Here is a 12,883-nt window from a genome sequence, read left to right on the forward strand (position 1 = left end):
ACGGCGGCCAGTTGGCTTGGAAATGACGATCGATGACATTTCCAATATAAATTTACATATAAAATGACAGCGATTTTCATTTCATAGCCATCTCTGACGCCGTTTTTATTCGATCACACGGTAGTTTATATAAACAAACATACATAGTAGTAATACAAACATACATTGTAAACTATCAAGTTTATAAGTATCTAAAAACAGTTTTCTAAAGTTTTCGAACACATATAATAACAGTAAAACATACGTTTTTAGATATAATTCTGAGCATTCCCTGAGGTTTTGTATATTAAATATTTTCCACACGTTACATGCGTGTTCATAATCCTTTTGTGATATACCCGATTCATTGATTTTACTATACAAATTTTCTAGAGGTGGTAAATATTGTTCTTGTAATTTTTCCCATCAGTCAATATAATCATAGGGAAACAGTTCTTTCTGAACAACTAGATTAAATTGTGTTTCGTTCCTGTAATGCTTTCTGGTTAGGTTGTAGTATTACAACTTTTTGATCATTATCCAAATAAGAGGATACTTTTTCTAAGCTACTAGTCATAAATCTATACGAATTCAACAATCTAAAATTGATATTTGTGTCTTTTATGTATTTTGTAAATGATATAAATTTTTCTTAATTTACGGATAACAAATGAATAACTCCAGCGATTTCAGTACAAAGGGCCTTAACAGTCCCACTAGGACCAGGACTGGGTACCCGGAGAATGTGGAACAGGGGGGTTAGCGACTAACCCCAGGTTTTCTTAAAATCGAAACGGGGGCTAGCGACTGACCCCACGTTTTTTTAAAAGTTGGATAAGTATTTTTTATCATCAAACCTCATACATTTTCGGAGTAGTTGGACACGAGAATGTGAAAACGTAGCAAGTCGATAATTGGATCTTTATTTTGCTTTTAAGCACCTGCTGTTATCAAAAATCCCATGTATCCTAATATTTCATCCCTTTCAAAACTTCTTGATTTTTGTATGAAAGAAGATTGCGGAGTGCTTTCTTTTACAAGGGCGAGTTTCTCATTCGTATATTGCAAAATAAAATCAATGATATCATCATCGAAAAGGGGTCGGAACGCTTCAATCGGCAGCTTAGGATTTATTCCGTTTTTTAGACCTGGCGCTTCTCTCATTACATTGGCAACTATTTGCCTTCGTCGAGTAATGGGTTTAGGTTTCCATGTCAGACCTGATACAGAAATTATGTCAGAATTGGTTTGATTTATAGGTCGTTGTCGTTTTAGGTCGTGGACGACGTCTTGCGAAGACGTCAAAGATACTGTGAGGTTGATTTACTGTAATCCGTTTTTTTTTCTTTTTGTGAATACCTGGATACTTGATGTAAGGCTTCGATTGTCAAATTATTGGAAGCAACGTCCATTGTATTATTTGTAACAGTCAAATTTCCTCGCAACGACCTCTGTGTGCTAGCTAATAAAATATCGCAAATAGCTATTATTTTTGCATCATGGAGGTGATTTACAGAATCTCAATAAATACAAAATTAAACTTCCCCCAGTATATCTAAATTAACGTGTTTTTTATTTTTTTTTATTTCATTTTTTAAGAAGTTATCAAAGGTGGTTCGTTTTGAAATGAAAGCACTGTATAATTATTATATTGCTTTTTATTCACTTTCTGATTCAGATGAATCAGAAGGCACATCAATATTGCAACTTTTAATTAAGTTAAGCGCTTCTTTATCAGATTTAAGTTTGCTATTATTTTTCTGTTTTAAAGATAGTGTTGAAATATATGGATTAGATGAAAGCAAAAAGTAATTAAATAAATCCCGATTAGTACTTTCAGCAGAATATTTTCGTGCTCCATGTTCCCTAATAAATTTAAAATCCTTGTTCTTTGCTTCTTGTGCTTCCTCCCCTAGTTGACCAATAGGAAGTATAGCATTTGCTATAATTTCTGCTCCATGAATAAGTATTTTGTGTACACCTGGTGGCATAAAATACCATGGATACAAAGAAACATAAAGTTTAACTGTGTCCATAGTACATTGCGAAATTTAGCAACGTCAATTTCAAAACCAGATGAAATTGCCTGTAGAATTACGTAAAATCGCCTCATTGGTTCTTCGCTAACTCAGGTTATTTGTGACGATTTTTTAAAGTTTCTGAAAAAATCCTAGCAATATTTCCAGTATTAGTAGATCCATAACCAGGTTTTGGCCGGTCTACTAAAATTCCTAGTTCCTTTTTAAATGCGTCAACTATCTGATGTTTCCTAATTTTTACTTTCTCTTTCTTATCCCTTTAAGCCTGATAGAGCTTTATTTCGATTCGATAACCGATATGCAGGCAACATTAAAACAACCGTATCCAGGCGTGAAGAGATGAGAGTCCAAAACTTAATCTTTCTTTATTAATAATCTTCTCGTCAAAATTTAGAACATTCATTTCTTTTGGTGTAGCATGATAAATATAACAGGTTTGACTTGATTTAGTGCTTGTTAAAGTATTGCATACTTTGCCATTGTGTTGCCGATCATTGTCAAAAATAGTTGAAATGAAATTGTTTTTTGTTCAAAAATAAAATTATCCATTTTCTTAAGTTGTTTCTGTATATTTTTTGTCTCTTTCCCTCTAAGTTCTGGAGTTTCTTTTGCAAATATAAATTTGATTGCTCTGCAGAACCTCGTAGATGATGGAACCGGGTTTTTTCCACGATATTTTTGTTCTATCTTGTGCATCCTGTAACTGAAGAGGAACTAATGATATTATAATTACTGAAGAATCATCTTCTTAATTATCTGCCTATAGTTACTTTGGCCAGAACTACCGTCTATTCCCCATTTACAAAAAAGCACAAATCTATTACTGGAAACAGATCTCAAAACTTCTTGCATCTGACATATTCTCATTGCAGTAAGATGAAGTAAATCCTGCAACCTCACTTCGACTTCAGTCGGAGAAATTTTTAATGCTCTTGGATCTGAGTAACACGAGAGCTTAGCCTTCAAAATCTTATGTCAGGAAGGATATATATTAGCGTTGCACTTTTTTGCTGATTCTCTGTATTGCAAATATGATCTCTTGCTGCTTTTCGTATTAACAATTAAACCTAGGGCTTCCTCTGGTGTCATCGGCACGACTTTTGGCATTTCCACGTTTTTATAGACTCCTTTGTATTTTTTCCATGGTAGAGCTTGCCTTAACAACATCTTCAATAATATTAGCCGCCACTCTTCTACCTTGTTTTCGTAAACTCATTTGCGTAGCAAATAAAATTTCATCACCAGAAGTTGAAGTAAGATTTTTTTTAATTTTCTTCTGTTTAGCCCTTGTACCACAGTCATGAAAATTTTTTGATGACCTTCCCTTGCCCTTTGACTCACTGTTTTTTCCAACTGAAAGGAAGCTAGGTTTGATTTTTAGATTTAAATTTTTTCTGATCTCTGCGACATAAATTCCAGCGTCTCTCCAGGTTCTTGATAATGTTTAAAACATTCTTTCGCTCGAAGCGACTTCCATTATCGCGCAAATAATCACAAATATCGCCTAACTTATTTTTGCGACTTAAATGCCTTCGAGTCCTCCATTTTTCATAAGTATCCATAAGTTAGAAGAGGAGCTAAAATTAGGGATAAACGAGGGGCACTTAAATTATATATAATTTTAAAGTCTATTTGATATGCTACAAATGCACGAGGAAGAAATTGCGTGCAAACATATGCCTTTTTTGCATACTAAAATATGTTGTATCCTATTTATATATTTACAATTTTTTAAATCATTATTTTCTATTGGTTAAATAATATTAACTTACCAGGTATAATTCCAAATAATAAGTAAAAACCTAGGAAGCTACTCAATTAAAAAGAAAACAGCGTAGCCGAAAATCAAAACAAAACATGTATGCTACTTTTTCTTGATAAGAAGCAAATACCAAATTAGCCTGTTTTAAATAAACATGCGGCCCCTTATCTCTTTCATTTGGTACTATTTCTTGTATATTCACATTCCATATATATTTATAAACAAATTTAAAGTCTGGTTAAAATAAAACAACAACAGTGAACCACAGCTTGAACCACAGTGCGGCGCGGCGTGGCGCTGCGCCTACTTGGAGCAAATACTGTCGAGAGGCAAAATAATGTTTTGATCTTGGAATATTAACTTACCTGTTTGCTTAGCAGAATACATGTAAACAGAAAACCTTTTACACTGAAAATTAATTATATTTGAACCTTAGTATACTAAATTACATTATTGTGAAAGAAAATCAAGAAGATTGTTGCTCTGCTTAGTTTATATGAAATGTGTGGTTGTGACGTCTAACTTCCAACTAAAATAGTCGTTATTCCACGTAAATGAAGTGCGCCATTTAAAAAAAGATGTATTGCAGCGTGTCCAGATATATAAAACAATTATTTAAAATTATTTATTATGGAATTATGGAGTTTCTTAATTTTTTAAAAAATATCGGAATATGACGATAATTAGAACAGTGACGGTAACTGGGCATTTACCATAGTTTCTTCTTTCGTTTTTGTGACAGTAGTTGTTGTTTCCTTAAACACTTCAAATGTATCTATTGATTTCGGGTAACTGTCCTTGAGATGATTGTATCCTTGATTGTATGCTCCTTGTTTGATTTCGGAAAAGGCCAATATCGACTCTGAAATTCAGCACAGGATTAGCAGCGCCTCAAGAGCATTCTGGAAATTAAAAGACAGGGTTTTCAACAATCATGACTTGAGTACAAAAACGAAATTTGCAGTGTACCGAGCGATAATAATTCCCACCATGTTATATGGAAGCGAAACCTGGGTGCCGTACCGCCGACACATGAATGCATTAAACAAGTTGCAACAGAGACATCTTAGACAACTCTTAAGAATAAAATGGTTCCATCATGTCTCGAACGTATCGGTCCTTGAAAAAGCTAACTGCGAGAGTATTGAAGTCATGATTACAAAGTCCCGCTTAAGATGGGCTGGTCACGTATGCAGAATGCAAGAAAACCGCAAACCAAAATCTCTGCTTTACGGTGAGCTTGTAGACGGTAAGAGGAGGCCGGGTGGACAACTCAAAAGGTTCAAGGATATTTTCCACGAACACTAAAAAGGAATTAACAAGCAGAATGAGTGGGAAGAGGCAGCTCACAATAGAACGGAATGGAGAAGAATTGGAAAGTCAGTTAACAGTGACAACCAAAAAGTAAAGAGGCAACAAAGCAATGAGACTTTTGAATGTCTGGAGTGCGGTAGACAGATAACATCACCTATCCGGCTTTTCAGTCACAGAAAAGCTCATGAAAGAAAACGCCTTGCGTGACCATCTTCTGATGCGTGTCAAACACTCGTCAGCGAGTAATGGCTCCTTGTCATTTCGATATCATCTGGGTTCACTAGAACCACTTTTACTGTAGACGACTTTGTCTTCAAGGGGTTTCCTACTTTAATCTCAGTATTTATAAAAATGTCTTCTGTCCAGGTAGATTGCGCTGGTGCAGCCCATTCCTCATATGAGCTAATATTGCTTAAATACAGTGGCTCAGGTTGCGTTTGATTGCTGCACGTTGTCGTTTGGGTGCCAGCTTTAGTTTTATCGGGCTTGGCTATGGAAAGAGTACTAGATACTTCTTCTAGATTAATACGCTCTGCTATACGTCCTAGTTTTTCGACACTTTCCTTAATATCTTTTCTCGTCTTCTGATTGACTTTTAACAAGTGTGTGAGCGTGTTTAGCTCTGCTTTAAGTTTTGCCAATATCATTATAGTTTCATTTTCTTTTGTATTACCTTTTGTTGGTGTTTCTTTTCTTTTGCGTTTAGCAGGGTTGCCCTTTTCATTTCCTGCGTTTAGACCCTCATAAGGAATAATCGTCGATACATCTGGGATCTCCTCAGGTGTTCCTGATAGATCTTTGCTGAGTAGACCTGGTGGTGTCCTCGCAATACTTGGCCTTCTAGCAAAACTTCTCAGAAGTTCTTCAATGTCAAATGGTTGATTATCCCCCCAGAATCCATGGGACAGCTCTTTGATAAGGAGTGGGATTCCCCGGCCTCGCCGGAACCCACCTGGGCCCTTATTCTTGAATGTTGGGGAGAAGAACTTGTCCGGGAAATGGGCGTGGATCACTTTAAAACAATAAAATAGTATTCTTGAATATGTGACCGTGAAGTAAACGTTCCCGGGAATTTTCTCTTTTCTCCACTTCTCGGCCAAGAGAAAACGAGCTCCCGCTAAGGTTCTAACCTCAAAAATTGACAGTAGATGTATTTTTTATGTTGCTTTTTATTGTTTAATTAAATGAAAATATGGATGTTGAATATTTTAATAATATAATCCTAAATGATATAATTCAAGAAGATATGGAAGATGCTGCAGAAGCAGTAGAAGCAATTAGAAATGTTCTGCCACAACAAGATCCATTTGCTCTTTCGGACCATAAATTTGTGAAACTGTTTCGCGTCTCAAAAAATCTGTGCCGGGAAATAGTGGAAATGGTCACTCCATATGTTACTATTCCAACACGATTGTCGTCCTTAACAGTAAGAACAAAGGTTTGTTTTCTAAACTAACAAGGCATGGTTTTGCAGCTAAATAATATATTCATACAAACCGTAGAATATCATTTAAATGTTAGTACTGATATGATATGATTACATGTTTTAAAGGTGATTACATGTTTTAAAGGTACTAGCAACATTAAGGTTTTATGCCATCAGGAAGCTACCCAGAAATTACTGGTAGTAATAGCTTTGTTGCTATAAGCCAGGCTTCAACAAGCCGTTCTATAAAAGAAATAACAAATGCTCTGAACAGACCGGACATTCTTAGAACGATTCGATATCCTTCAACTACTGAAGATTTTGAGGCACTACGTACTAGGCAAGTTATGACAAGAGTAACAGAATATAATTTATTCTTAAATAAAAAAAAATGTTAGCAATCTTAGTGTCTGATTTATAACTATATATAATTTTTATTTTAGATTTTATGTGAAATACAGATTTCCAGGGCCTATCGGATGTATTTATTGTACACATATTAGTATTGTGGCCCCACAGCAAAACGAACATCTATATGTTAATAGAAAAGGATGCCATTCACTCAATGTTCAATTGGTTAGTTGCTTTTGTTTGAACAATTATCTTCTTTGGTACTGCTATAAAAAATGATTCATATGGCAAGACATCCTATGTGTTCTTTAAAAAAGAAACATACCTTGATAGTTTTTATTTACAACAAAATAACACTAATTTTCCACAACACACCAAAACACTTTATCTTAAACTCTGTATGTACGTTTTGCTAACCATGTTAGAGTTATTAGCAGATTATTAAAACTTAGTATTTTAATCATCTAGTGATGATGCTGACATCCATAGTTTAAAATAAACTGTTTTGATGTTTTGTGGAAAATTAGTGGTATTTAGCTGTTATTATCACCAATGGTTCCAACATCAATTGTATTTGATATTTAGTTTATTAATATTTTGAATTTATTTTTCAGATTTGTGATACCATCTTAAAATTCTGAACTGCAATGCTAGATTTCCAGGATCAACCCATGATGCACATATTTGGAGACAGTCACCTATTTCCACCCTCATGGAGAATATGTACAGAGAAAATCCTGACAATTTATTTTTTCTTTTAGGCGACTCAGGTAGATACAGGAAATACTTTGACAGCCTGATAATTATTTTATTTTCAGGCTATCCTACCCGTCCTTGGTTGTTAACTCCATTGGGAAACCCTTACGTTCCACAATTGAAAGATGTAATGGGGTTCTAAAAAATAGATATCGATGTCTTTTAAGACATCGTACACTGCATTATGATCCAGTGATGGCAGGGAAAATTATAAATGCGTGTTGTGTTTTACACAACTTGTGTATTGACAACAATATCACTGAAGCTGATGAGCCACATGAAGTTCAAGAACCAGATTATGGAATTTATGCTGCCCATAATTATGTAGATAATATTAGAGCAGTTAATCCAGATCTGGTTGCTGCAAGAGAAATTCAGCGAAACATTATAATTAATAACTTTTTTTGATATATCATATATAATAAAAACTTCAAAATTATTTATTTGAACTAATATATTTTGTTATACATAGAACATCACTAACCAAACCCCAAATAAAACATACAACAAACCAAAAAAGTTTCTGCCATAACAAATTGACTAAAATTAAAAAATATGAACAATTTTGTTTGCTATCATTTCAACATTTTCCGAAATATTTTCAATAACTTTAATTTTTTTTTCATAATACTCCTGCTTTATTTTAAAACGCTCTTCTAACAACTGTAACTTTTTCTTTTGATATTTTTCTGTTGCTGACATTCCTTGTTGGCTTATCATTAGGAACTTTTCATTATTTCTTAAGCTATGGCTTAATCTGGAAGAGTTCACACTTTTTTTCTTGAATTTTTTGATACAGTGTTTTCTACAGTGTGCAGGGTAATTTTTCTCTTTTTTTTTTGGTGTCAAAGTTGCAGCAACAGGCTCCATGCTATTTTCATCTATAATCTCAATATTAGATTCATTTTCTTTCTAAAATAGACAAAAAATTCACAGATTCTGCAACATGCGCAACCATCATAGGCGTATTGAAAATACCAGACACAAGTCGGCGGTTGTCGAAGAAAAAAACTTTTTTTTACACACCCCTTAATTTTAAATGAACTTATTCAATACTTTACGGTCACCCTTATAATGTTTAATACTGAACTGTGATATTTATTTCTTGGTTACAGAAACCATGCAATGTAAGGTCGTGGCGGTAAGCAGCAAAAATAAATTACATTAATAAAAATTAATGTAAAAATAAAATTTGGTCACAAAAAGTTTTTATTATTTTTCTAAAGTAATAACCATAAATATAAAATCTTGACACTTAGTGATGGTGGTTTCATTATGTTGTTTCTTGCATTGTACTTTATTAATTAAATATAAATCTGAAATCTGAAACAAAATTTCAGATTTTAACGGTAGAGTACCTATAATTTTTAATATTAATTCGGAAAAATAAGAAAGTAAACGTAATAATAATTAATATCGGTTTAAAGGTCGAAACTACCAGTTTGATTAGATTATCGATGTATACTCTGTTTTTTTTTCTCGGGTAAGACAGACGATGACAATAAAAGCAGATGACATCTCATACCAATCTATTTATTTTACTAAAAAAAGTTTGCAATATTTTTTAAGTTAGCTATGGATGGGTTTAAATATAAATCCGTCATGCGTCGTCTCTTGTTGTTTTTAACCAGTTTTATTGGTTTATTTCAAAAATGACAGATAATATTTCAATTTTACTGGTTTGGTTTGGTTTGGTTGGAACGGAACGATGAACGACAAACGGACGCCGGATTAGGATTCTAAGCCCCTCAATTTTAATATCTTTGACATGTGTGCTTGTCCAGACGCCTGTCATAAAATATTTTTGAAATGCTGCGAATAAGAAACTTCTTATTTCTTATGAAAATCATTTTTTATTATCTTGACTCTCCGAGACGTTTTCCATATCCGTATATACACCAGTGGTAAGTCACGGTAATATTTATTAACCATATTCATATTAGGTATTATTACTTACCTTCCTGATTTATATTTCCTTTTGTCTCTGATGGTCCTTCAAAATCTTCCAAGGTCGAAGAAGAAGTACCGATTGTAGTTACTGATAAAACTTTAACAATTTTCTTGCGATTTCTATAGGCTCGACAACGTTTGACGTTTAATTTAAGTTTTCTAGCTTTTTTTTCATCTTCTCTAGTATTTAAGATTTTTTTTAACGAAGATTCAGTTAGTGAACGATGAACCGTTTCGCTTATCCGCCATTTTTTAAAAGGTACCACAGACCACTTGATACGAGTCATCACGTGAACTATTGGATTTTATATTTATACATTATATTTGCATTTTATATCCGATTCAACTTATGACTTCCGATCTAATTACTCCTACACTGATATAATCTGTATTACGACTTATGCTAGGTTAATTAAGGAAATTTGCTACCAATTTTGAATTAAGTTATACTGCAAAGACTAGCCTATGATTTGTCGTTGTCAATTATAATTTAAAAGTAAAAATACGTAAAAATATTATTTTATAAAGCCACAAAGGAGAACAACAAATTGATAATGATTAAATAGACCATCCAAGAGATAATGAAATTAAAAAAAAATAATTAAGTTTTAACTGTCATAATTTACAAGGAAAAAGCAGTTCTAGCATAATTCAATAGGTTCAAAATTTACACGACCATTAGTTTTTACCTTTTCGATAAGTTATGAGATCGTTGGGATACGAGAGGTGCTTAGACATTTTCATTTTCAAAAACGTCTTGTATTTCGAAAATGAATTTTACTTCGAAAAGTGCAAGTAAATTAGTGGATATACCTAAATAAGCCAAATAGGTATTTTTTTTCAAGTAATGATGTTTATAAAATAGGCGAGTAAACAAATACTTATACGTATATTACGTCAAAGTGCAGAGACAACATTATTTTTGATGTCGACTGTAAAATAATGTGAAAATTACGGGAGTTATAAAAAATGATATACAAATACATAAAACATGATAGAAAGTTTAGCAAATATTATATTACAATCAAAAATAACATACATGCATACATATAAATTTAAAATGTGGTAAAATACAAATATGAGGTATGGGTGCAAAATATGACATGTGCATTGGTGGCTTACACACTGGATAAAATCAAAAAAATTGCTAATCAATTAAAAAATGCAATAAGGAAGTTAGCGTCTTTTTAACTTATATTGATAACAACTAAAGTATACTAAAATCAATAAATTTTACAACTAGACAATTCCATAATTTCGGAGAAAAAAGAATATTATCATATGTATCGATTTAAAGTCTAAAGCACTTCGCTATTAAACTCTTAAGAAACTCAAGAAATTAAATTTAATTAACTAATCCAATCCCGTAAGGACGCAACTGAAATAAAAATTACAGAACTGTTTTTATATGAAAAAATACATCTTGATACATGGAAGACGTGTACTCAATTTTATAAAGATATTTAAAATAGTATCAGTGTTATTATAAAAAAAACTGATTTTCCTGAAAACTTTACCGCCCTGTATAAAAATGGGAGGCAACATTACTTTTGATACTGTTAAATAATATGATAATTAAAAAATATATAAAAAAATTGTGTACAAATACATTAAACAGAGAATACAAAATTATATACATACATATAAAATTAAGCGTAAGTACCATAACAAGGATAATACCTTATTGTTTACGAATACAGTGTGAACTTACAAGATTCACAGTTACGAACAAAATAAAATGAAATATTCATGAAATATAACACACACCCTATTAGCTTCACGGCTTATACAATCGAATAAATCACATAATATTTCTCACACCTACATACTTGACTTAAAGCTCAAAAAGTACTCACCAATATCTTAAACCTAACAGATTTTAATCAATTTTCAACACTTTTAACACTTCGAAGCATATTTTACCATTATGGATCATTTTATTTACGACCTCTACCTCATTTCGGCCTTCGAACGACCTTGCCCTATTCCATATTCCTATAACGCCGGCTAAACTATCGACGTGTTGACAGGCAGGTTATCGAACCCATGCGGCTCTAGCATGTCGTTTTTTCAAAGATGGGTCCCATATAAACGCGGCCAGAAGTATTTTCAATACTAAAATAGAGGTGAAATTAGCTACTTGTAGATGGGTTTGTTAAAACAGTGTGGTGGTCGCTTTTGATTTGACACTATATTTAATGAAAAGTATAACTAGTGATTGACTTACTTCCTCGATAATATGTAAAATTACATCAACGTTTAAGAAAAATGAATCAGGAACTTCATTCCCCTCCACTGCTATAGGTGTTAGAATTTCTAAAAATTTTTCATCAGTAGTTTTGTCCAACTCTGGTGGTGGTGGAGGCATTGGTGGACCACCTCCTGTACCATTCCTGTACTGCTTTTCTTTCGAAGCTTTATTTTTGACATTCTTTCGAAGGTCTCTCCAGGTCTATGGGGAAACAAAGAACAATATTTTTTTATGGAAATGTATATACTAATATTTGATAATCGTTAAAAAAAGAAATATTGTTAAAAATGACTGTATAATATAAATTTTACCTTGTTCCACTGAGTTGGTGTTTTTATAGCTCCTCCGGGTGTAGCATTTAATGTTGCAGTTATCTGCTCCCACAGTGCTGTTGCTACCTTTTTTGTATACGCTGGGGTAAGTTTGCCCTTTTGCATTTCGGGTCTTGCGTATACAAAGTCAACCAATATTCGTTTTTGTGTGGCAGAAAGCTGCCTATTTTTTAGCTCATGTTCTGCCACTTGTATTAATATGTATGTGACTGAACTATAGATGTTAAAACTAATTAATGATGAATGACACTATGACGTTCAAAGCGTGCAATTATAAAGAGTAGAGTTAAAACTAATAAAAAATAAAAAATGACACGAAACCAAAATGTAAGGTTACATTGTCATGTCCTTCCTCCAGTTCTTCGTCTTTTATTGGAGGTTGGGCCAAGGATGGGTCTTAAAAACGCATTTTTTACATTCTGATTGACACTTGCATAAGTGGCAACACTGTGCACATTCCTAGGCGTTCAAGAATACGATTTTTCTGTTCCCGGGAGTAAAAGTGGGCTAGCCTACCTGGGTAGGTTCCCGGGAATCATCCCTTCCCGGACATTCAAGAATAAGGGCCCTGGGGTATTTTATTTTTTGTTTTATCTTCCATCTTCGATTTTTGAATTTTTAACCTACTGCCAGGTTTTTGAGCTGTTCTTAGTTTCGCTGCTCATCTCAGACCTTACCGGCAAGGTTGGACCAAGAAGCATTAACGCTTCCGCCGGCATCGCT

At 33.3% G+C, this 12,883-nt stretch overlaps 1 protein-coding gene across 1 annotated transcript; it reads right to left on the bottom strand.

The window, feature by feature from the left end:
- Positions 1-8,173: 8,173 nt before the first annotated feature.
- Positions 8,174-12,265, bottom strand: LOC115890285. The gene is made up of 3 exons (XM_030910463.1): positions 12,140-12,265; positions 11,805-12,029; positions 8,174-8,539 (listed from the first exon to the last, which is right to left on the bottom strand). Exons 1-3 carry the CDS (start codon positions 12,263-12,265, stop codon positions 8,174-8,176), a joined length of 717 nt encoding a protein of 238 aa, XP_030766323.1.
- Positions 12,266-12,883: the final 618 nt, after the last annotated feature.

Source organism: Sitophilus oryzae, unplaced genomic scaffold (assembly GCF_002938485.1).
Source record: "Sitophilus oryzae breed Bouriz unplaced genomic scaffold, Soryzae_2.0 scaffold_860_pilon_pilon, whole genome shotgun sequence".
Lineage (NCBI taxonomy): Eukaryota > Metazoa > Arthropoda > Insecta > Coleoptera > Curculionidae > Sitophilus > Sitophilus oryzae.